General features: G+C 40.9%; 1 protein-coding gene across 1 annotated transcript; it reads right to left on the bottom strand.

The window, feature by feature from the left end:
- Positions 1 to 1,758: 1,758 nt before the first annotated feature.
- On the bottom strand, positions 1,759 to 23,287 carry LOC101857534 (kynurenine formamidase). The gene is made up of 12 exons (XM_005112447.3): positions 23,198 to 23,287; positions 21,196 to 21,236; positions 17,899 to 17,989; positions 13,730 to 13,837; positions 13,070 to 13,124; positions 11,840 to 11,925; positions 10,342 to 10,420; positions 8,769 to 8,872; positions 6,833 to 6,911; positions 4,940 to 5,075; positions 2,778 to 2,882; positions 1,759 to 1,989 (listed from the first exon to the last, which is right to left on the bottom strand). Exons 2-12 carry the CDS (start codon positions 21,214 to 21,216, stop codon positions 1,963 to 1,965), a joined length of 891 nt encoding a protein of 296 aa, XP_005112504.2. The 5' UTR covers positions 21,217 to 21,236; positions 23,198 to 23,287; the 3' UTR covers positions 1,759 to 1,962.
- Positions 23,288 to 25,282: the final 1,995 nt, after the last annotated feature.

Raw genomic sequence — 25,282 nt, 5'->3', positions numbered from 1 at the left:
GATGGAACATTACAGCAACTGCAGCAAACCTGCACTTATCACTACATGGCATTGGGCAGAAGGGTGAGAGCCCAGCTGTTGCTGGATCGATAACAACAACAACAACAACAACAACAACATCTCTAACAGGCAGCTCCCAGCAGCTTGCGGTCGGAACCGCTGTACGGGTGAGCTACTGGCAGCGGCCATGACACGTAATTTCTTTACGTCGACTCCGACGTTACATTACTTTTCAGTAAGTGTCGAAAACAGGTCTCTTTTTGTGGGAGCTTTTCATTAGATGAAGAACAATCCAAATAAGTTAATTTGTATTGATTTAATGACCAATTTAGTGACATACAAATGTATAATAATATATATCTGAGGTGTGCTGACAAAATTAGTTACTTCTCGCAATCTATGAATGGAGATATCGGCCGAAAATCAACACAAAGGTAGTATTTATAGATTCTAATCCAATGCCACTCTCTTTTATCATTTCATACAAATAAATTGTAAATACTCAACATAAAAATTTGACATATCTATTTCCATCAGGCCTAAATCTGAGAAGTAAATCATTTTGTTAGCATGTCTCACATAGGTCACTGTTAGGTTTCATACAAATGTATATGTCACTTTTAGGTTTTGTACAAATGTATATGTCACCGTTAGGTTTCGTATCAAAAGAAGACCCCCACATCGTGGGAAATTCCATCTGGAGATAAATTGTTCAGGAGCCTGACTCTGTTGTTGTTGTTGTTAGCGATCCAGTAGCATCTGAGCGTTAACTCTTCTGCATGATGCCATTCGGTAATAGCTGCATGTCTGTTCTAATTGTTATCTTGAGGAGTAGAGGCAATTAGATGTGTGGGGTAGCTTGGGAAGAAAACATCCCTTTAAATCAGTTAGTTTTCTACAGAAGAACAGTCGATGTTCCACTGTCTCTGAGGGGTAGTCACATAGTGGGCAGGCAGCAGACTGCTTTACTCCAAGTCGGTTGAGATGTTGGTTGAGGGGTACATGTTGTGTTCTAAGTTGGAAGATGATGGATTGATCTCCCTTCCTCAACTCATTGATTGGATCTTTGACCAGTGGTTTATTCATGTGATTCCCATGTTCTGCAGTTTTAAGAGTAGTCCTTTCCTCCACACTCTATCGTAGGCTTGTTGGAGATCCACAAACACAGCCGTTGTCTGTTCCCCTCTTTGAAATCCATCAATAACTTTCTGTGTGACCCTGAAGAGCTGGTCTTCTGTCCTGCCTTTTGACCTGAACCCTGCTTGACACTGTGATATCAGACCTGAAGACTCAAGCCACCAATAAAGAGCCTGACTCTACAAATCAAAAACCCATTACAATTAGATTGTATCGATAAAAAGCTGGACTCCTGTTATAAAAAAACCCAATTTAACCAGACCACATAAACGAAGAGCCTGACTCCCGTAATAAAAACCCAGCCAAATAGATCACATTGAAAAGAACACAGACTCTACAAATAAAAACCTGGTTCGACTTTATAACACCATCAAGGAACCCAACTTCCATTAAAAAAAAACCCCCAGTTCAACTCGACCACTTTATCAAGTAGCGTGACTCGTGTTGCAAAAGCATCAATGGTGATGAAGAAATAAAACAAGTGATGGGAGGTAAGAAAGGCACTGTACTCATCCCACAATACTCTCTCTCTCTCTCCCTCTCTCTCTATCTCTCTCTCTCCCTCTCTCTCTATCTCTCCCTCTCTCTCTCTCTCCCTCTCTCTCTATCTCTCTCTCTCTCTCTCTCTATCCCTCTCTCTCTCTCTCTCTCTATCCCTTTCTCTCTCTCTCTCTCTCTCTATCCCTCGTAAAAGTGTATCCCTGCTGTCTTCAGAAGTCGTCCCCTGTTTGCACAGAGGACATTTGGAATGTAGCATCTGCCTTAGTTCATCAAACCCGCACAAAGTGTCCACGTTAGACACAAGAAGGTCACGTCGGCAGGAACTCACAATCCCATAAGACGAATTATCTCCTGGAAGATGGGGAAAGAAACAAAGGCAAATTGATCTTCATCTTCTTGGATGAGTAATTCATCGATAAACATTATACATTGGCTATGTGATACGAAGCAGTGGAATCAGGCTCTCGTCAATTTGGAGCATTTGGAGTCATTGGTATCATATTAAAGCTTATCCAATTTCTTTGCTTTTGATGGAGAAAAATATTCATTTATCTTGGATGCAAATCAAGACATTGGCGATTGAAGGAGGTGGGGGGTAAAATAGATTTAAAGGAAAAATTAACGAGAAAATGGCTGCCAAAGTTGCATTATTTCCTTAGCTTTAGAGTCTGTTGTAACTGAAAATTATGTGAAGCGTGCTGACGAAATGAGTTACTTCTCGGATTTGAGCCCTATAGAAATAGATACCTCACGCTTATAGGTGAAGCTTTCACAATTTATAAGTATGAAATAATCAAAGGCATGTTACACTTAAAGAAAATGGCCTCAATAGAAAAAAAATCTACAAATTGGGCCCTAATGTCGATTTTTGGTCAATATCTCCACTTGTGGATTGCGAGAAGTAACTCGTTTTGTCAGCACACCTCACATATCTTATGCCTTTAATCAACGTTTTTCAGAAGGTGTTGAGCCAAAAAACAAAAATTCAATAAAAATTCCCAAACCTGTAGAAAAATGCCAGTTTCCTCGGATTCATTATTCTGATGAGCGTCTGATTTTACAACTATGCCTCACGTATGTATTATTATTATCATCATTATCATTACTATTACTACTATGAGGGACAAAAAATCTCTCACCTTTGAGAGCAGGAAATTCGGCTCGCTCAACTTGTTGATCACGTCAAAGTGATCTGTGTCTGGGACCTCCATGTAGGACGTCCTCACACCGCTGTCCCGCAGCAGCTGGGGAGTGCCGACAGTAAGAGATTTACAGCACTTGTAACACAAATAGGCCATAAAATTAGACAGAATCCATCCAAGCTGTAGATCGTTGTGAGTTAGTATGTGTGTATTTGCATATGTGTGTATGGTGCGTGCATGCGTGAATATGTGTGTGGATGCGTATGTAACACTATGTGCCTTTAAAATTGATTAGCAAAATCCATAATAAGTATCATATTAAGCGCATAGAGCATTGCATAAGTGGATATGCGCTATATAAATGCAATCCATCATTATTATTATTTATTAAAAGTGCTGAAGATTAGAGGTGTTACTAGAGAGTAACAAACACAAAAGAAAGAGGAGAGACAAAGAAGACGGATGTTTGATTAGAAAGAAGGAGCAGACCACCCACAAAGGGTTTGAGCGCGAGGAAAGAGAACCACACTGACATTACAAATAAGATCATCATCATTGCCTTTCTCACCCTGGATCAAGATGTAGGCCACACACGAACAAACACTTTCCACCTTTCTTTATCCAGAGTTAACGTCTTGGTGTTATTCCATGTCTTCCCACTTTTCTTGTTTGTTTGTTTAAGCAGAGGTTTTACGGTGCTCGCACCTGCATACGGTCATATGAGCGCCAAGGGGTGGGTGTCAACAGAGAAGTCCTTACAGGGAATCAGACTTACTCTGCTCACCTCTCTAGCTTCAACACCACAAAGTCTGCTTCAACTATCAAGGCACCCCGGAAATAGCGGGTCACAAGAGTGTGACAAACATACAAAAGAAGCAGAGGAAAAATGACGATAGTAAGGATTAGGAAAGAAAAAGCAGCACTTCCATGTTGCAGTTCAGGCACAGTTATAAGCATGACATTGATGAATTAGTCCATTTACAATTACAATTTTACTGTGCATAAGAACATGATGAAGGTCCCCCCTTTGGGAATGGCCTAAAGACACTTCAGTCAGCTGCACCGCCAGGGGGTATCCCACTTGTCTTAGTGTTAGTTTTGGTAGAGACTTTACGGCACTCTCAACTGCATAAGGTCATATGAGCACCAGAAGATTAGAGGTGTTACAAGAGAGTACCAAACATAAAAAAGAAGAAGGGGAGATAAGGACGATAGATGTTTGATAGGAAAGAAGGAGCAAACCACACCAGAGCACCCGCCAACCACCCACTCACTTGTCTGCACATCGAGTAAATAAGATAGGCCGAAATACAAGAGGCAGGGCAAAGAAGAAAGGTCTGTCAGTGAGGACCTTCATTCATGGAGAATGGGAAGGGAAACATGGAGGGTGTTGCAAAGGTAGCTCTTGAACTGTTGTTTGTTTGAGCAAAGAGAGGCACACTGACAGAATAAACAAGACAGAGAGACAGAAACAAAATAGGAATAATAAAGAAGAATGACATATGTGAGATGTGCTGACAAAATGAGTTACTTCTCACGATCCAAGAATGGAGATATTGGCTGAAAAACGACACTGGGGTCAGATTTATAGATGTTCAATTGATGCCATTTTGTTCAAGTTTACTGTGTCTTTTACTATTCCATACTCACAAATTGTACAAACTTCACCTATCAAGTTGATGTATCAATTTCCATAATGCTCAAATCCGAGAAGTAACTCATTTTGTCAGCACACCTCACATATATCAGTGGAGTCCTTCAACCATCCATGGAGCAGGGACGGAGAGACACAGAATACAGAGACAGACTATGGTAGGAACAGTTGTTGATTTGGTCTGCGACAGACATGAGCGATCATGGTTTTCCATTCATTGCTCTGCCCTAATGCTCTCAAAAAAGCTACATTACCCTGATCTTTCCCTGTTGCACATCTATTTAGGTTCTCCGAGTACGTTGCTCTTGGCCTACCCCTGCCTCACATGCCCTCAATTTTACCAGTGAGAACTGGATGTTCAAAGCCTTTATATCTATTCAAGTGTCCCAGAGACTGTGCGTGTCGTTTCCTGCCAGATATAAGAAGTAAAAAAAACAGGAAGCTCCAGCAAACAATCCGCACACCAGTGCCCCAATAAGGACAAACCCAACATCGTCACCCTCACCTTCTCCATCTCTCCGCTCTGACGACGGAACTCCGGGGGGTCGTACTCTCCCACCACAAAAGAAACGTGCCGATGCTGCGACTGCTGCGCGATCTCCGAGACGAAATTTAAAGGGCTGAACCTCCAGGCGTCCTCTCTGGATGGAAACAAAAGTGCTTTATAGTTGTAGTGGAGGTTTTACGGCGCTCCCAACTGCATAAGGTCATACGAGCGCCAGAAGACTAGAGGTGTTACAAGAGAGTAACAAACATAAAAAAGAAAAAGGGGAGATAAGGACGATAGATGTTTGATAGGAAAGAAGAAGCAAACCACACCAGAGCACCCGCCAACCACCCACAAGCAAAAGTGCGAAGATTGGTGGTGGTAAAGAGAAGCATAAAGGAGCATCCACAGCAGAAAACTTTAATGTGTAAAATGACTTCTGTGCAAATCTTTGTTTGTCTGTCTGTTTGTCTGTTAAATAATAATAATAATGGATTGCATTTATATAGCGCATATCCACTTATGCAATGCTCTATGCACTTAACATGATACATATAATGGATTTACAAATCAATTTTAAAGGTACATAGTGTTACATACTCATGCAAACACATATTCACTCACGCACGCACCACACACACATACATACTCACATACACACATACGTACATATGCACATACGCACATACAAACTCACAACGATCTACAGCTTGGATGCATTCTGTCTAATCGAAATATGATGAAAATAGAAATGACTTTAGTTTCTTCTTAAAAATTTCTAGATTTTCTGCTTCTCTGATAGTTTTTGGAAGCCTATTCCAAACAAGTGGGGCAAAATATGAAAAAGAGCGTTGGCCATAATATTTGTAATTTATTTTAGGCTTAACAAGGGATGTTTTGTCACTTGATGATCTGAGCATTCTAGGACGCACATAGGGTGTTAAAAGCTGTTTTAGATAGTCCGGTGATAAATCATTTAAGCACTTGTAGCAAGTTAAACAGATTTTATATATGATACGCTCTTTCACTGGGAGCCAGTGTAATGCTTTTAAAATAGGAGTCACATGATCATGCTTTAGTTTTTTAGTAATTATTTTGGCAGCAATATTTTGTACTCTTTGTAGTTGTTGTAACTGTTCATCAGGTACACCAGCCAGTAAGGAATTGCAATAATGTTAGAGAACAGAGAAGTGCATCAGCATAGTACCGGTCATTTAAAGTAGGGAAAAAGCAAGACAAACAGACAGACAGAAACAACATAGGAAAGTAAAAAAGTAGGACCTACCAGTGGTGTGCCCTCCAACCACCCCCTTTTAAAAAAGTTTTAGAAGAGGTTTCACTGCGCTCGCAACTGCATAAGGTCATATGAGCGCCAAGGGGTGGATGTGAACAGAGAAGTCCTTACAGGGAATCAGGCTAACTCTGCTCACCTCTCTAGCTTCAACAGCACAAAGTCTGTTTCGACTTTCAAGGCACCCCGGAAATAGCGGGTCACAAGAGTGTGACAAACATACAAAAGAAGTAGAGGAAAATGATGATAGTAAGGACTAGGAGAGAAAAAGCAGCAGTTCCCTGTTGTAGTTCAGGCACAGTTATGAGCATGACATTGTTGGGTCAACCCATTTACAATTTTACTGTGCATTAGAACGAGAAATGTCACCCCTTTGGAAAAGGCCAAAAGACACTTCAGTCTGTGGCACCGCCCGGGTGGGGGAGAGAGAGTTTTACACCATTTGCAAAAACAATAAGGTCATATAAAAGTATGCAGTCATGTTTTAGCAAGAGTTTTACAGCACTCCGAACACAATAAGGTCCTATAAGAGTATGCAGTCATGTTTTAGCAAGAGTTTTACAGCACTCCCAACACAATAAGGTCCTGTAAGAGCCCGCAGTCAACAAGGACAAACTCACTCTGACAGGCCCAGGGCGTCGTTGTTGGATGTCTTCGTGATAGGTCGAAGGTCGTACAAGCCGCTCACTAAAATAGCACCTGTGAGACGGACAGACAAAGAAACTTGTGAGCACCAATTTGTTGAACTGACCGATAAGAGATATCACTCCTTGATCCCTCTACTTAGTTTTAGTACGAGTTCTGCTGCACTTGCAACACAATAAGGTCCTATAAGTGCTGCAGACTAGAGGTGTTACAAGAGAGCAACACATAAAAAAGAAGGAGGAGAGATAAGGAGGACAGAAGTTTGATAGGAAAGAAGGAGGCAAACCTCACCAGAGCACCCGCCAACCACTCACACAGACAGTCTGAGGGAAGGTAAAAAAAAGAATGACCTCTCAGTGGTGCCTATTAAAAGATGGTAAGAAAAAAGGCAAGAGATAATACAGAAAATGAACATTTTACAACATATATCTATGTCTGAGCACTGATATTCATGTGAGCTGTTACTTTTTAGTGTGTGTTTTACAGCACTTTCAGCACAATAAGGTTGTATATCTATATTCATATGAGCTGTTACCTTTTAGTAAGTGTTTTACGGCACTTGCAACACAATAAGGTCGTGTAAGTGCCGAAGATTAGGGGTGTTACAAGAGAGTAACAAACACAAACATGAAGGAGGAGAGATAAGGACAACAGATGTTTGACAGGAAAGAAGGAGCAAACTGAAACCAGAGCACCCACCAACCACCCACAAAGCTCTGCCTACGCTACCAACACACAGGTATATAGTGGATCTATTTAACACTTTGCAGTCACACAGCCAGCGGTACAAAATACCCCATCTGGTGACCCAGCCAGGAGAGTGACTGCAACAGACTTCTCGGTCCTGGCACAGTTCAAACTGCACCAGGTGACCGGAACGGACAATTTTCACCGGTGCATTATTGCATCAAGTGACCGAAAAGTGTCACAAACTACCAGCCCAATAGAGGTTCAGCAGAACACACTACATTTTCACAGTTGATGAAATGTAAGACACACAGAGTTCTTTCATGTATTTATCGATTATTTTTTTTCTTTCCTTGAACTGAAACATTCTATTAAAAAATTCTATCTAACACATCAGTGGGATCATAAAAACAAAACATAAAAGATTAATTGACCAATTATGTATACAGTAGGCCCTATAACACTAATATTAATAGATAATATTTATAAAGCACAAATCCTTGTTCAACAGCAAGCTCTATCTATGCAGTTTACAATCCACAGTATTCCACACCTGTCGCACATCCTCGGGACAATAAAAGTAGAGCATCATGAATACAGTGACCGTAAAATAAGGTGACTGCTGTATAAACACCCATTAGATTTATAGCACTGGTCAGACATTCGTGTCACGACGCGGTGGAATCAGGCGCTCGTAAATGTTTGGGCATAAATTATTAGTATCATCTTAAAGCTTGTTCAATTGTGTTGCATTTCGCAAAAAAACCCCCCCCATCCATCTTGAACGTTGTTGTTGTTTTCAAATCCCTTTAGCTGTGAGCATTTCGCTCCAGGCGGCGCAATGCCTCCCTCAAGTAACCACAATCCATCTTGAATAGAAGTCTCAGGATATCTGTGCTTGAAGGAGGCGGGGGTTGCCTGGTGTCAGAGGTAAAATTAGCGAGAAAATGGCTGCCAAAGTTCGGTGACCTCCAAAGCTTGAGTGTCCATGAAAACTACAAGTTTACATGCCTTTGAGCGACGTTTTTCAAGAAAATCCACACAGAAATGTTTTCTGAAATGGACATAGAAGGTATTGAGCCAAAGAGAGAAATTCTTTTTTAAAATAGCCCAACAGCCAGAAAAAAATGCTGTTTTCCTTGATTACATTATTCTGGCGAGCGCCTGATTTCACCACGCTACCTCACACGAGTGCAACAGCCGTCAAAACGACCACCCACCCACCTTTGATGATCTCGCTGTCGAAGGCATCGTACTCGGAGAACGCTGACATGAGCATCATGCAGGCTAGGTGTCCGCCGGCCGAGTGACCACTCAGGTAGATTCCACTGGACACATGGGCCAGACAGTGGGGGTGATGATGGTGGTGATGGTGGTGGTGATGGTGATGGTGATGGTGGTGGTGATGGTGGTGGTGGTGGTGGTGATGGTGGTGGTGATGAAGGTGGTGACGGTGGTGGTGGTGAAGGTGGTGGTGGAGGACAGTTGGGGGGAAATATAGGAGATAGTCACAGAAATGACCCACAGTCAACAGCAACTTGTGTGAGTATGATTTGTTGATAAGTCATAGCTTTTTGGGTTTTTTTGTTTGTTTTAGTAAGAGTTTTTCGGCACTTGCAACACAATATGGTCATAAAAGTGCCGAAGATTAGAGGTGTTACAAGAGAGTCACAAACACAAAAAAGAAGGAGGAGAGATCAGGACGATAGATGTTTGATAGGAAACAAGGAGCAAACCATACCAGAGCACCTGCCAACCACCCACTAAGCCCTAGCTGACAGCTTGTGAGTGAGTGAGGACAATATTGAAATACAAAAACCAATCACAGAAATGACCCACAGTCAACAGCAACTTTTCTGGGAATGTTTGCGTTGTCTGTTTGTGCAACTGTTTAATGTGTGGGGATGTTTTGTTTTTTTTCTTTTTCCTTTGAAAAGTGTGGAGGGAGGCGGGAGTGGGGGGTGAAGGGAGGGAGGGAGGGAGGGAGGACTTATTTTGGACAAAATTGAAATGTAAAAAAACCAGTCACATAACGACCCACAGTCACCAACAACTTGTTTGGGTATGTTTGTGTAGTCTCTTTGTTCAACTGTTGAATATGCGATTGATTTATTTTCTTTTTTCCTTTGAGAAGTGTGGTGGGATGAGGGAGGTGGGGGTGAAGGGGGGGGGGGGGGGTGCAGTATGACTGTGTTGTTCAACTATTTGAGGTGTGATTTTTGTCTTCTTTTCTATCAAAAGGGTGGGGGGGGGGGGGAGAGTGGGGGCAGTATGGCTATGAGTTGTTGATAAGTCCAAGCTTACAGCTTGTGAGCACGGACAATATCTTAATATATCTTATATATCTTAATTTTAAGATATAAAAAACAGTAACAGAAGGACCCACGATCAACAACAACTTGTCTGGGTATGTTTGTGTTGTCTCTTTGTGCAACGTTTGTTGAAGCATTTTGGACAGAGAATCTCAATAAAATGTTTGCCCTATTTGAGAATCAAACTTGGGTCTCCTGCATGTGAGGGCGAAGTGCCCAACTACTACACCACAGACACTGCTGCAACAGTTCTACACGACAAAACTGAGACAACGGTATAAAACAACAGAACAAAATTAGAAGAAGAGATAAACAACCACATTACAGCACCCACCAACCACTCGCAACACCCCACCCCGATAAATCTTGTGCGACTTGCAACTACCCCCCCACCACCAGCCCAAAACCCTACCCCAATAAATCATGTGCAACTTGCGACTTCACTCCCCCCCAACCACCACCCTAAGCCTACACTTCCTCCTCACCTGCTCTGTCGTTCCTTAGCCAGCTTGATGACCATGTGCACGGCTTTCTTCACCTGAAGGATCATCTCGTCCAAGGTCACTGAGGACACACACACACACAGAAACTTTACTTTACTTTTACTCGCCACATATACCCTTCTGGGTGTCGCGGGAAGAAAGAGACGTCTCTCTGTCGCCAGCCAAAGAGCTTGGGTCAGGGGGATGCCGTGAGCTATTAGTGTTTGCCCGACTCCGTTTATTTCCAGGTCTTTATCAGTTGTCCTCTAGCCTTGTGGCCATTGAATATTTTAAAAATGTAGGCACGTTGACACAAAACAAACACAACATGTAAATTTAAAGAAATGTATATACGTGAGGCGTGCAGACAAAATGAGATACTTCTCGCAATCCACAAATGGAGATATTGGCCCAAAATCGACATTAGGGTCAAATTTGTAGATTTTCTATAGATGCCATATTCTTTAACTATAACCCGTCTTTTATTATTTCATACTTATAAATTGTAAAAACTTCACCTATAAGCGTGATATATCTATTTCCTTAAGGCTTGAATCCCCGAAGCAACTAATTTTGTCAGCACACTTCACATATCATACCATTAGAGAGAGAGCTGAAGAAAAGTAATAAGAGCAGCTATTGGCACTGAGTCTTGCTGCATTTCATAGAAAAACAGAGAGTAAAATGGTTAGGCCACCTGTTACATATGTCACCTGGCCAGCCAGCCTCGAGAGCCTACAACACCAAGCACTCAGGCTATAAAGGAAGAGGAAGGCCACGCAAAAGTCGGATCGAGGGAGTAAAGGAAACCCTAAGAAAACATAATATCCTAATAGAAAGAGCTGCTGAGCTGGCCTACCATAGAAAACTGCATTGCCCCTCTACGGTTAACGGCAACAGAGGATGAAAAAGTAAAAGTAAAAGTAAGTAAAGTTGAAGAAAAATGTCTCATCAGAGTCTAAAGGCACACATTTGTTCAACACTATCCATCCTCTGTCACTAATTTTTGTACAAGAGAATGTGTGCGGATCTGGCAGTTGTGTGCGTGTGTGTGTGTGTGTGTGTGTGTGTGTGTGTGTGTGTGTGTGTGTTGTTGTTGTTGTTGTTGTTGTTGTTGTTGTTGTTGTTGTTGTTGTTATTATTGTTAAATGGTCTGACAATGTGCATTGTCTGAGTTTGGATTCATCTGTAAAACTGAGTGATACAGTCTGCACTGTACAGCACTTTGAGCCTGCTAGGGATAAAGTGCTATGATAATATGTGTCAGAACGACCTGGTGGAATCAGGAGCTTGTCAGTTTTTGGATATGTGGACTTATTGGTATCATCTGAAAGCTAATCCATTTGCCTTGCTTTTGAACAACAAAAAAATAATACTCATCCATATTGAAATGAAGTTGAGATATTTGCAAGATAGATACCCTCGTGATAGAGTACCATATCCTTAGACTGACAGGCTAAATACCCCCCCCCCCCTCCACGATAGAGCACCACCAACTCACCATCAGGTGCTAAGTCGTAGTCCACTGTGACCACAGAAGCCCCGGCGTTGCATAGAGGAACCGCCATGAACCCAGAGTTCTCTCGGCTGAAATGGGAAAGAGAGAAACTGTGTCAGTCAGCGGTTCGCTACTTTAGAAATGACAAAGTTCTATCTGACAGCTTTGGCCGTTTGGAGTTACTAAGACCGTGAGGTCAGAAACCAAATGTGAGGCAGCGTGGTGGAATCAGGCTCTCATCAAAATAATAAAATCGAAGAAAACAGCAGTCTTCTCCATGCTGAGCAATTTTTATCAATTTTTTTGGGGGGCTCAACACTTATTATGTCTATTTGCAAACACATTCCTTGGAAACTTTCACCGAAAACGTTGATTAAAGGCACAAAAATATAAATTTACAGTTTCCATGGACTCTTCAGCTTTGGAATTTACCAAGCTTTGGCGGACATTTTCTCACTAATTTTACCTCTTTAACCAGGTGACTCCTTCAATCCAAAATATCTCCACTTCTATAGAAGATGGATGGGTAATTTTTTCATTGAAAGCAAGACAAATGAACAAGCTTTAAGATAAGACCAATAACTCAATATGCCCAAAAATTGACGAGAGCCTGATTCCACCACGCTGCCTCACAAATGCTCTATCAGCTCTGTCAGTATCGAAACATTAGCCCGGTATATTCAGAAAATGAAATGATTATGTGCCTGAACTGCAACAGGGAACTGCTGCTTTTTCCTTCTTAATCCTTACTCTCATCATTTTTTCCTTTACTTCTTTTGTATGTTTGTCACATTCTTGTGACCTGTTATTTCCGGGGTGCCTTGATAGTTGAAGCAGACTTTGTGCTATTGAGGCTAGAGAGGTGAGCAGAGTAAGCCTGATTCCCCATTTGGATTTCTCTGTTGACATCCACCCCTTGGCGCTCATATGACCTTAAGCAGCTGTGAGCGCCGTAAAAACCTTACTAAAACTAAAAAGAGACAAAAACAGGATAAACGTCTACAGACAAGGAGGACAGAAGGAATTTCCTTCCAGTTTAGTTAAGTAGAGGGTTTTACGGCGCTCGCAACTGCATAAGGTCATTTGGGTGCCAGAAGATCAGAGCAGTTACAAGAGAGTAACAAACATAAAAAAGATTAAGGGGAGATAAGGACGATAGATGTTTGATAGGAAAGAAGAAGCAAACCACACCAGAGCACCCGCAAACCACCCACATTTCCTTCCACATCTTACCACACATCCTTGATCTGCCAGTAACCGCCATGCAGGAAGACGAAGATGGGGGCTCCTGTCAAAAGTTGGAAGAAAACAGGTGAGAAACTTAGTTGTTTGGGTTTTTTTTAGAAAGTATTTTACGGCACTTGCAACAAAATTAGGTTATATTATTATAAGTTATTTATTTTAGTGGAGGTTTTACGGCGCTCGCAACTGCATAAGCTCACATGAGCGCCAGAAGATTAGAGGTGTTACAAGAGAGTAACAAACATAAAAAAAGGAGAAGGGGTGATAAGGTTGATAGATGTTTGATAGGAAAGAAGAAGCAAACCACACCAGAGCACCCGCCAACCACCCACATAATATTATAAGTGCCGCTCTGACCTTCTGCAGGCTTGAGTCCTAGCTCACTGCACATTAGCCCAGTAAACTGAAACATTTTTACCGTTTTATCAGCCATAGGGAATAACAGTGGAAACATTCAACAGAAGTAGAAACCATGTGCTGTCGCGAGCGCCGTAAAACCTCTACTACAACTAAGAAGTAGAAAAGGCATAGCACATCAGACCACCCACCAACGGCAGCATATTCAGAAAATGAAAAGATCATCAAACTTTGAATGGGTACAAAAACGAAATTAAATTTACCACCTCCAACAAAGGGCGATTGTAAGCTGACCTTTCTTTGGAGTATTTTTCTTGTGGAAGATGTCAAACTTTTGTCTCTCTGACTTGCCATAGCTGATTTCTGTCTCTGCGTCTAAAGTCCACAGGGCTGTCCTGCTGTCTGCAAAGATTGAAAAGGCAAACTTGAAAGGAAGAGACAATAAAGACAATGGGTAGAAAAACATGGGTGGTTCAATTTTCCTCAAACACATGAGAGGTAAGTAGGAAGGTAATTTTATCACTCTATTCAGTGATTTCGTTTTCGTAAGAATTTTCCACCACTTGCAAAACAAAAAGGAGATGTAAGTGCCAAAGATTAGAGATGTTACAAGGGAGTAACAAACACAAAAAAGGAGGAGAAATAAGGAGGATAGATGGAGCAAACCACACCAGAACACCTTCCAACCACCTACATTCAGTGTTTAAGGATATTAGACCAAATCATATAGAGCAGACACATTTTAAGGAATAGAATTTTGCGAAACAGCACGAATCATAAATAACATACATATCAGTATCAGTGACATCATAAAACGTTCAACACATGGTAGGATACTTAGTACAGCAGTTGCAAGTTATAAAAAAAGCAGGCCTGGCCAGACATGAAAAATAAAAAAATAAATGAATAAATTACACTTTTATTTGTCCCAGAAGGGCATTTCGGTTTACAATGGCAAACATACATACACATATAATTATAAATACGTAGATACATAAATACATGAATAAATACCTACAAAAAGACACAATATTACACAAATACAGAACAGTTTGCAACCATGCCACTGTTGGTCACCACTGTGCAGCGCCCTGTATTTTGAGCTAGAGTTGTCGTGTCTTGCTCAAGGACACACCCCAGTGACCACCCATATGATCCCCGTGTCACCGACACTTGCCAGACATTACTTGAGTCTGAACTCACTACTCACTTAGCCACTGGAGCCCCTAGAGAAAAGATGTTGTACAACTAGGTTGCCCAAAAGTTGTGCACAATCCTTGTCTTCATTTTAAAAAACCAGCTCAGTTAACCCTTTAACCCAAGAATTATTTTCCATATTTTGACGGAATTTCTTCCAGATCTCTTGAAACATGTAACAAGGGATGCACAGAAAATAAAGATAAAATGGCTAAAACTGTGTCAAAGCGAAAGAGGAAGTTGTTTGTTTATACATGTCTCTAACACTTTCGAGTCAAAATAAACCTATTCGAATTCGTAAAAGATTGCATTACGGCGCTCGCAACTGCATAAGGTCATATGAACGCCAAGGGGTAGACGTCAACAGAGAAGTCCTTACAGGGAATCAGACTTTCTCTGCTCACCTCTATAGCTCCAACAGTACAAAGTCTGCTTCGACTATCAAGGCACCCCAGAAATAGCGGGTCACAACAGTAAGACAAACATACAAAAGAAGTAGAGGAAAATGACGAGAATAAGGATTAGGAAAGAAAAAGCATTAGTTCCCTGTCGCAGTTCAGGCACAGTTATGAGCATGACATTGATGAATAAGCCCATTTACAATGTACAATTCTACTGTGCATAAGAACATGGTTATGGTCACCCCTTTTGGAATTGCCTAAAGACACTTCAGTCAGGGACTACATAAAATTTGAATAAATTATCCTCCAAAATAATAGCAGCCGAGTAGGCTGAGAATGGTGTACGCCACTTGTCCTTAGCAGGATAAACCAGTCATATTTATTAGATATACACCTGATTGACAATGAAGATAGACAAATTGCCCGACGCAAGCATTAAAAAGTCAATAAATAAAGAAGAAAGATTACTCCTCAGGCACAGAGGCAGTCAGCCTTAGTCGCAAACACTGAACAGTACCTGAGGAAGGTGGACCACACTTTTTCTTTGTAGGATCACACACCATAGAGATGGATGGATGGATGGATGGATGGATGGATGGATGGATGGATGGATGGATGGATGGATGGATGGATGAAAGGATGAATGGATGGATGGATGAATTGATGGAGGGAGGGAGGGATGGATGGATGGATGGATGGATGGATGGATGGAGGGATGGATGGATGAATAGATGGATGGATGGATGGATGGATGGATGAATGGATGGAGGGATGGATGGATGGATGGATAGAAGATAGATAGAAAGATAGATTGACAGATAGATAGATAGATAGATAGATACATAGATATATAGATAGATAAATAGATAGATAAACAGACAGACAGACAGACAGACAGACAGATAAATGTGTGAGGATAGATAGAAAGACAGACAGACGGACAGAAAAACAGACAGACAGACAGACAGACAGACAGACAGACAGACAGACAGACAGACAGACAGACAGACAGACAGATAGATATATAGACAAGTTGAGTGCGTGTGTGGGGGAGTTTGGGTGTGTGCGCGTATGTGCGTGCGCATGTGTGTGTGTGTGTGCATGTGTGTGTCTGTGTAAATATAAATACGATTCCATATAAATATATGTGATTGACAATAGGATAAACAGACTAACAGCCAGATGTCTGCCATAAAAAAGTCAACAAAAGAGAAACACTTATCCCCTGCCACGCCCACAGCTATAGTACATAGTATAGTTACTGCCAATAAACTCACATGTCGACCGTCAATAAACTTCCGGGTCGACCGTCAACAACCTCACAGGCTGATCACACAAAGCTACACAAAAATGTACCGACCAGACACACACACAAAAGGCTGGGAATGTCGAGCCAGCACAGAGCAACAGCTGTTCACATTTCCATTCTCACCTCTCCATCTCTCTGTGTCTACATTAGTAGGCTACTGACCAGGTGATAAAAGAGATTATGTGGAGTGAGGCTTTGGTGGGTGTGTGTGCTTACTCTAGTAGTCAACCCACAAAGTGTAGTAGCTTAGTTTTTAGTTTTAGTAGAGGTTTTACGGCGCTCGCAACTTCATAAGGTCATATGAGCGCCAAGGGGTGGATGTCAACAGAGAAGTCCTCACAGGGAAAAAGACTTACTCTGCTCACCTCTCTAGCTTCAACAGCACAAAGTCTGCTTCGACTATCAAGGCACCCCGGAAATAGCAGTTCACAAGAGTGTGACAAACATACAAAAGAAGTAGAGGAATATAACGATAGTAAGGATTTGGAAAGAAAAAGCAGCAGATCCCTGTTGTATTTCAGGCAGTTATGAGCATGACATTGTTGGATCAGCCCAATTATAATTCTACTGTGCATAAGAACGAGAAATATCCCCCCTTTGGGAATGGCCTAATGACACTTCAGTCAGTGGCACCGCCCTAGGGGGTAAGGTCTAGTAGTGAACCTAGTCAACAACCCACAAAGTCTAGTGAACAACCCACAAAGTCTAGTGAACAACCCACAAAAAGTCTAGTGAACAACTCACAAACAAAAGTCTAGTAGTGAACAACTCACAAAGAAGAAAGTAGTAGTGAGCCTAGTGAACAACTCAAAAACAAAAGTCTAGTAGTGAACAACTCACAAGCAAAAAGTCTAGTGGCGCATCTAGTGAACAACTCACAAACAAAAGTCTAGTAGTGAACAACTCACAAAGAAGAAAGTAGTAGTGAGCCTAGTGAACAACTCAAAAACAAAAGTCTAGTAGTGAACAACTCACAAGCAAAAAGTCTAGTGGCGCATCTAGTGAACAACTCACAAACAAAAGTCTAGTAGTGAACAACTCACAAAGAAGAAAGTAGTAGTGAGCCTAGTTAACAACTCAAAAACAAAAGTCTAGTAGTGAACAACTCACAAGCAAAAAATCTAGTGGCGAATCTAGTGAACAACTCACAAACAAACAAAAGTCAGGTAGTGAACAACTAACCCACAAACAAAAAGTCTAGTAGTGAACCTAGTGAACAACTCATCACAAACAAAAGTTTAGTAGCGTACAACTCACAAGCAAAAGTTTAGTAGTGAACAACTCACAAACAAAAGTTTAGTAGCGTACAACTCACAAGCAAAAGTTTAGTAGTGAACAACTCACAAACAAAAGTCTAGTGGTGAACCTAGTGAACAACTAACTCACCACAAACAAAAGTCTAGTAGTGAACAACTCACAAAGAAGAAAGTAGTAGTGAGCCTAGTGAACAACTCACAAAGAAGAAAGTAGTAGTGAGCCTAGTGAACAACTAACTCACCACAAACAAAAGTCTAGTAGTGAACAACTCACAGCGACAGTCGTGACTGACTGATTACCTTCTGCTGATCTGGCCACAAAGTCCCCGACCACTTGGCTCGGACTCATCCGGTGCGTCCACTGGCTTGGGGAGTAGTGGAACTCCAGTTCCTGGGAACAGCACACAGTGGGCATCTATTTATATCTTCTAATATGTAAGTAGTCAGTTATTTTGTTCCATCTAAAAATAAAAGTGCGGCAGCATGGCGGAATCAGGCTCTCGTCAATTTTTGGGCACATCAAGTTATTGGTATCATCTTAAAGCTTGTTCACTTGTCTTTATTTGGATGAAAAAATATCCGTTTATCTCAAATACAAGTCGAGATATTTGGGAATGAAGGAGATGGGGAGGTAAAATTAGTCACAAAATGGTCGCCAAAGATTACTTATTTCCTTATAGCTTAAGAGTCGGTGGTAACTGAAAATTTACATCTTTTGTGCCTTTAATCAACGTTTTTCAGAAAAATCCACACAGAAATGAGTTCTTTAATGGGCATGAAAGGTGTTGAGCCCAAAAAACAAAAAATTGATACAAATTCACATACCTGAAGAAAAATGCAACTTTCTTCACTTTGATTATTTTGACGAGAGCCTGATTCCACCGCGCTGCCTCACATTTATATCTTCAAATATCTACGTAGTCATTTATTTTGTTCCGTCTAAAAATAAAAGTGCGTGTATAACATATATCTTCAAATATCTAAGTAGTCATTTTGTTCCATCTAAAAATAGAAAGTGCACGTATTTATACCCTCAAATATCTTTTTTTGTTTTAGTAGAAGTTTTACGGCGCTCGCAACTGCATAAGGTTATATGAGCGCCAGAAGATTAGAGGTGTTACAAGAGAGTAACAAACACAAAAAAGAAGGAGGGGAGATAAGGACGATAGATGTTTAAAAGGAAAAAAGAAGCAAACCACACCAGAACACCCGCCAACCACCCACTTCAAATATCTAAGTAGTCAGTTATTTTGTTCCATCTAATAATAGAAAGTGCACGTATTTATATCTTCAAGTATCTAAGCAGTCAGTAACTTTGTTCCATCTAAAAACAGAAACACCAACATGACCGATTTTTTAAAAAAAAGGACTAAGAAGAAGCACAAGATTTTTTGTTAGTTTTTTTAAATAAGAGTTACAGCACTCTCAAAACAATGAGGTCATAAAAGTGCCGAAGATTAGAGGTGTTACAAGAGAGTGACAAACAACAAAAAAACAGAAGGAGAAGAGATGAGGACGACAGATGTTTGAGAGGAACGAAGGAGCAGGCCACACCAGAGCACCCGCCAACCACCTGCTAAACATGAGAGACAGGACAGATTTGAATAAACCAGAGACTGTAAGCCATCATCAGGGAATTTTTCCTCCCCTCTCTCAAATCTCTGTAATATATTCCTTTCTGTACCATGCAAGATATCACTCAAAATAAATAAGAACAACAACAACAAAATATGCACAAACACAGAGTCGTAATTATATTTGAATGGCATTCAGAGAAGTATGTCCCTATAATGAGTCAGTAGACAGATTTGCCAAGGACGGATGTAGTTTTACAGATGTGAAGATATACTGAACGCATAAATAATGCACAGCTGGGGAGGGGGGGGGGGGGGGGGGAAAGGGGAGGCCTTCTGAGTGTTTTGTAACATGAGAAGTCCTTCTAATAGCTCTTTAAACAGAATATATTTTTAAAAAAATATTTTAGTAATAGTTTTACTGCATTTGCAACACAATTAGGTCATAAATATAAGTACCGAAGATTACAGGTGCTACAAGTACTTGGCAGAGACAAACATAAGAAAGGAGAAGAGATAAGGACAATAGATGTTTGTGGCAGGAGAAAAAAAGGAGGGGCAAACCACACTAGAGCACCCGTCAACCACCCGCTGTGAATTTCTGAGACATGAGGAGTTTCTTACCCACAAGGAAGTGTCAGTCCTATCGAAGAAACAATTCTTAAATCGGGAGACGCCACCTTCGCCCTTTTAAGTAAATACACGGGCAGGTGCGGTTGGCTGGATCGGGAGAAGCTGTTTGAGACGCTTAGGCCTTTCTCAATATTTACATGAGACCCATCTCCAGCCCTTGATCCACGACACTCCTAGGTTCTTCTTTGCATTGCCCTACCAGACTTCAGGTCAGGGTTTCTTAAATCTGCAGCGCAAGTGATTTTTACGCATGTGACCGTTTTCCCTGCTTCACAAAGCCCCTAGCCCAAGCAGTCACATTCTGATCATCAATCTACAACACTAAAAATGGCAGGAAAAACCATACTATAACATGACAAAACATATGTCAGTGAGGTAAATGAGAATGCAGGAAAATATAAATATGGAAATTCTGGCTAAAAATGTGAGGAACAGGCATGCAATAAAAGTAAGACAAAAACAGGAAAAAACCCCACACATATATACACACATTCACACAACTCTTTATGCAGACATAACACAAACGAGTAATATATTTAAATAAGAGTAATTCATTACCAAAGTCTTAGTTTTTCGTTTTAGCAAGTGTTTTATACTGCACTTGCAACATGTCCTACAAGCTGCCCACGTGCTTTTAGCACGACAACCTAGAGTTTAGGTCCTGGATAATCATGTACTGCTTTCCACTGCCACTACAGTCATGACGAACTGACGACAGGCCTTGCTGCTACTACGTCTACTAATTACAACTAAAAACAATAAATTTCTCTCTTTGATGCCCTTGAGTAAATGCATGAATAATGCACAACATCACAAACATATATAGACAATCCACACACCATTACTGTTTGCTAAAGTTGAAGTTTTTTGAGTAAGAGTTATGTTGTTCTGTTTTGTTCGACACTTTCAAGACTACTTAACTGTATACAGGGTTATTTTTTCTGCCCACTGTTTGATTCTCGATTTTCAAAGAAATCCGTGATTTCAGATTGTGAAATATTTGAAGGAGCTCCATTGGAACTGAAATACGGAACAAGTAACTGAGTGACTCATATCGGGAATCACAAATATTTCTGAAAATTGTATTGGGAAAAACATACTAAAAAGCAGAGTGTACAAAAAAAACAAACAAACAAAAAACAAAACAACCCATTGCGCAGTGCCCACCTCGATACCGTGTCACAGACATAGATCTACGATCGACATAATGGTCAGCCTGGGCTCACTAACCTCTCATATCCACTGAAGGAGAGATAAGGACGATATAGTACATCTGATAGAGAAAAGAACCTGAGCAAACTACACTAAAGCACCCTCCAACCACCCACAAACAACGCCACAAGAAAACAAAATAACATTGCGACATAATGTAAAGTGGTAACTGCTTTACCTGCTCGGTCAGAGTGCACATTGTCTGCCCGCTGGTTCGCACTGTGAAGGGAGAAATGTAAAAACATTAGATACAGAGAAGACAAAAAATGTCTAGTTCAAATTTAACCCTTTGAAGCCAGCAACTCTATACTGACTAGATGCTTCTGTCATTTTATTGTTATTTTTTCCACTCCTTGTTGACCTCATTTGCCATCTACTTGCCTGCACATAAACTGCATCCTATTCCTTTTCTTAAAATTTTTGGTGGGAGATACAACATGCTTTTAGCTTAAAATTTTTCTTTGAGTTTGTTTGTTTGTCTGAGTAAAGAAATGTACAGTGACACTGACACAAAAATGGTCATTCAGTGCTGAGAAAAAGTAAGACAGACAGACAGCACACCAGAGAGAAAGGTAAAAATCAGGACCTACCAATGGTGCCCTCCAAACACTGGAAAACCTATTTTTTCTATAATGCTGAAAATGCAACACAACTTCAAATAAAACACAATTTAAACTTGATGTGACAAAGCAGAGAAATGGCTTATGTGACAACTCATAGAAGAGTCAAGGAAATTCAACATCTGTAACAACATAACAATAGCGGTACTTCAAGTATGAGGGTGTTAATGGAGCATGAGAGGGTGTTAATGCATCTCAAAAAGTGAACAAATAAATTTACATACACCTGCAAAAATGTATGATCTTTAGAGGAGAGGTTGAAACAAAAAATAATTTATAGAACTGCAGTGCAGAGGGATTTATATATTGGCTGGAACTTGTTAAAATGTTTTATATTCCCACTTCCCACATCGACACAGAGATCACACAGGAAGCAGGCAGCCTTTATCACGTTTGACAGGGTCAACTTCGTTTTAGTAGTGTGTTTTACGGCACTTGCAACACAATAAGGTCATATTAAAAGCGCTGAAGATTAGAGGTGTTACAAGAGATAAACAAACACAAAAAAAGAAGGAGGAGAGATTTATAAGGACGATAGATGTTTGATGGGAAAGAAGAAGCAAACCATACCAGAGCACCCGCCAACCACCCACTGTCAGAGTCAACCTAAGCCGCATGGGGAAACATCAGTCCTCATCTTGGAAAGAATATCATTACTAATCTAGATTCTACTACTAAAATATTTCACCAATACTGAAATCAAACATGTCAAGCATAAGTGGAATTGGTGGCCTGGCGGTAAGGCTCTCAGACTTGCAACCATAACATAAGGCATAAGGTTGTGGGTTTGAATCTTGTCAGTTGCCTGACCGAATTTGCAACCTTGGGAAAGGCACTTTACACAAATTTTCCTCCCTCACTTCACCAAAGTGGGAGTGGGTACCCGGCTAAAGACAGCGAAAAATCTTGTCAGTGTTAGTGTTTTAGCGTTTAACAATTATGTAAGAGGGGACTCTCGTGGCCTTGAGGTTGGTGTTCGCCTCTCAATCAATAGGTCCCAAGAAGTTCTATAGAATCTAGACTCTAGGTCTAGATTTAGATCTAGAATCTAGATCTAGAATCTAGATCTAGAATCTAGATTCTAATCTAGATCTACATCTAGATTCTAGATCTATATCTAGATATCTAGATCTAGTATCATCTAGGTATAGATCTAGACTATAGATATAGATTCTAGATCTAATCTAGATCTAGATCTAGATCTAGATTAGATCTATATCTAGATCTAGATCTAGACCGTGTTACAAACGGTCGGAAGGACTTCCGTAACGAGCGACCACCCCATCAAACACAATAAAGAAGAGGCCTAGATCTAGACCTAACCCTACCCCTACCCCAAGTCCAAGCCCTCAATTCTGCTCTGTCTCATAGTGGTCGCTCGTTACGGAAGTCCTCCCTTAACACGGTCTATACAACAGAATCAAAATGCGAAAATACAAACCTCTGCGTAAGGGTCAAACGAAAACTACAAGAGCGAACAGATGCAGAAACAGACGATACTATTTTGACAACAGCAGTTTTGAGCTTCTAGAAAATCTATCTAGATATCTAGAATCTTACCCTAGAGTCTAACAGAAAAGTCAGGATGTGTGACTGGTGCAGTGTAGAATTCTGTGAATCCGACCGATAGAGGTGTGCGAGTAACGAGTCCAGACTCGAGTACTCGAGTAATACATGCAGCGAGTCCAGACTCGAGTCACAAGTAAATTACTCGAGTAAGGACTCGAGTCTGGACTCGAGTCCAGACTCGAGTCTGTAGGGGGGGAAAACAGAAAAAAGGAGAAAAATTTGTTTTTTAAAAAAGTTAAGAATAGATAAAAGAAACATTCTAATAAGCAATTTTTTAAACTGAAGGAAAAGAAACAACAAAAACAAAAAAATCCCTTCCCCCAAAGGAAAAAAACGAACCCCCCCGCCCCCCAGAAAAAAGCAAAAAGGAAACCACTGTTAAAAACCCACGATGACCAATCAAACTTCTTTTCTTTATGAAGTCCACTGTCTGAGGTTTACAATCCGTGTACATTTTATTCTTACTGTTGTAATAGAGAATTTATTATTTTTTTTAAAGAAAAGAAAAGATAAGATAAAGACCACCTCTATTCTAGCTTAGTTGTTATACAGTTGTAAGCTTCTCACTCACCTGGGGTGAGAGAGCGAGCCTTTTGGCTATTCTCTTCCGGTGTGCGTTTACCGTGATACCCAGTGTAAACCACAGAATTCTAGGTCTACACTTTTAAAAAATTGAATTCTGTGGTGTAAACAAACGTTCCAGTTCTCTAGTGTTAAAAACATGCAATTTTATCTGCGGGCATTGAAAGAGAGAGAGAGAGAGAGAGAGAGAGAGAGAGAGAGAGAGAGAGAGAGAGAGCGGAGTAGCCTAGATATTGCGAGAATTTCTGGGCAAAACAAAATGCCGATTAGGGTAGTTCGGCTCTATTCTAAAAGTGAAATAGCAGTAGCATCTTTGTAGACCGTCAAATTAGTTTTACTTTTGTGTTATAATATCATTTTTTTAAAGAAGGGGTTTGTCTATTTAATCATCCTCCCCGATAGGAAGTATTCAGAAATTAGGAAAAACCGGTTTTGTTTCACACCGGGTGAGAATAGCCAACGCTGGCAAGTCTCACCCGGGGTGAGAGGTCGATCACATTTTTATTCTCACCTGGGGTGAGAATAGCCACTTCCTAAGATAAAATAAAATAAATAAGGTATAAACAGCATGTGTCTAGAATTGCCATAAGCCTACTCAAGCTCCCTCCAAGGAAGGCACTCTATTTTCTGTCCGATATTCAACAAAACTTTTTTTGAAACCCACTAAAATTCCCTTTTGGGATACTATTACTCGAGTAATTACTCGAGTCCAGAGCAGATACTCGAGTGTGGACTCGAATCTTAATATGCTGGACTCGCACACCTCTACCGACCGAGCTCAGCACACCAAGCCACCAAACCAATTCTACGATGGCCAAATTATGGCAGTCCAAGAAGTCAAGAAATTATGCTTCGCTTTTCACCAGAGAGGTTTTAAAAAAAAGACAGGAGTAAGCGGCAGTGATGTCACACGTGCTAGACTAGCTATGGGAGTGTGCCAAGGAGCTTAGAACTACTGTAAACTCCTTGGTGTGTGCGTCCACCATATTGTTGAAGGCAAGAGGGCCAGTTGTTACACTATCTGTAACAGCAGTATAATGTCATGTACCTATGGTATCTGGAGGTGTCATCTCTGGCTTAGAGGTTGACGTGCAATGACTCATGGTCTCCAGCTGCCGCGTTTGACATTCTACCATACTGAGGTCATAAAAATTATAATAATTTCATTTATATAGCGCATATCCATGCTCAAGAGCATGCTCTATGCACTTTACAACGATTATTATCCCTGCAGACCCTCTGAGAACACTCAGAAACATTCTCGGCTTCTGCGGAAGCATACAGTGCAAGCTGCGGATTTCACGCGCTCAAACACTATCAAACTGACAAGATCTTTCGTTGTCTATAGCCGGGTACCCATATCCACCTGGGTGAAGTAAGGAAAATTTGTGCAAAGTGCCTTTCCCAGGGACACAACGTTGGGCCCCTGGCGGGATTCGAACCCACGACCTTACGGTTGCGAGTCCGAGAGCCTAACCACTAGGCAACCTGTCA

This window comes from Aplysia californica, unplaced genomic scaffold, assembly GCF_000002075.1.
Source record: "Aplysia californica isolate F4 #8 unplaced genomic scaffold, AplCal3.0 scaffold01275, whole genome shotgun sequence".
In the NCBI taxonomy this organism is placed as follows: domain Eukaryota; kingdom Metazoa; phylum Mollusca; class Gastropoda; order Aplysiida; family Aplysiidae; genus Aplysia; species Aplysia californica.
This window is presented reverse-complemented; position numbering and strand designations above follow the sequence as displayed.

Bases quoted from the DNA above. Each gene is read 5' to 3' on its own strand.
- LOC101857534 (XM_005112447.3), bottom strand. From the start codon at position 21,216: ATGTGCACTCTGACCGAGCAG. The intron at 13,125-13,729 runs GTCAGCTTACAA...AACTTTTGACAG, and splicing joins GAAAAATACTCCAAAGAAAG to GAGCCCCCATCTTCGTCTTC. The intron at 11,926-13,069 runs GTAAGATGTGGA...TTCCCATTTCAG, and splicing joins TGGCAGATCAAGGATGTGTG to CCGAGAGAACTCTGGGTTCA.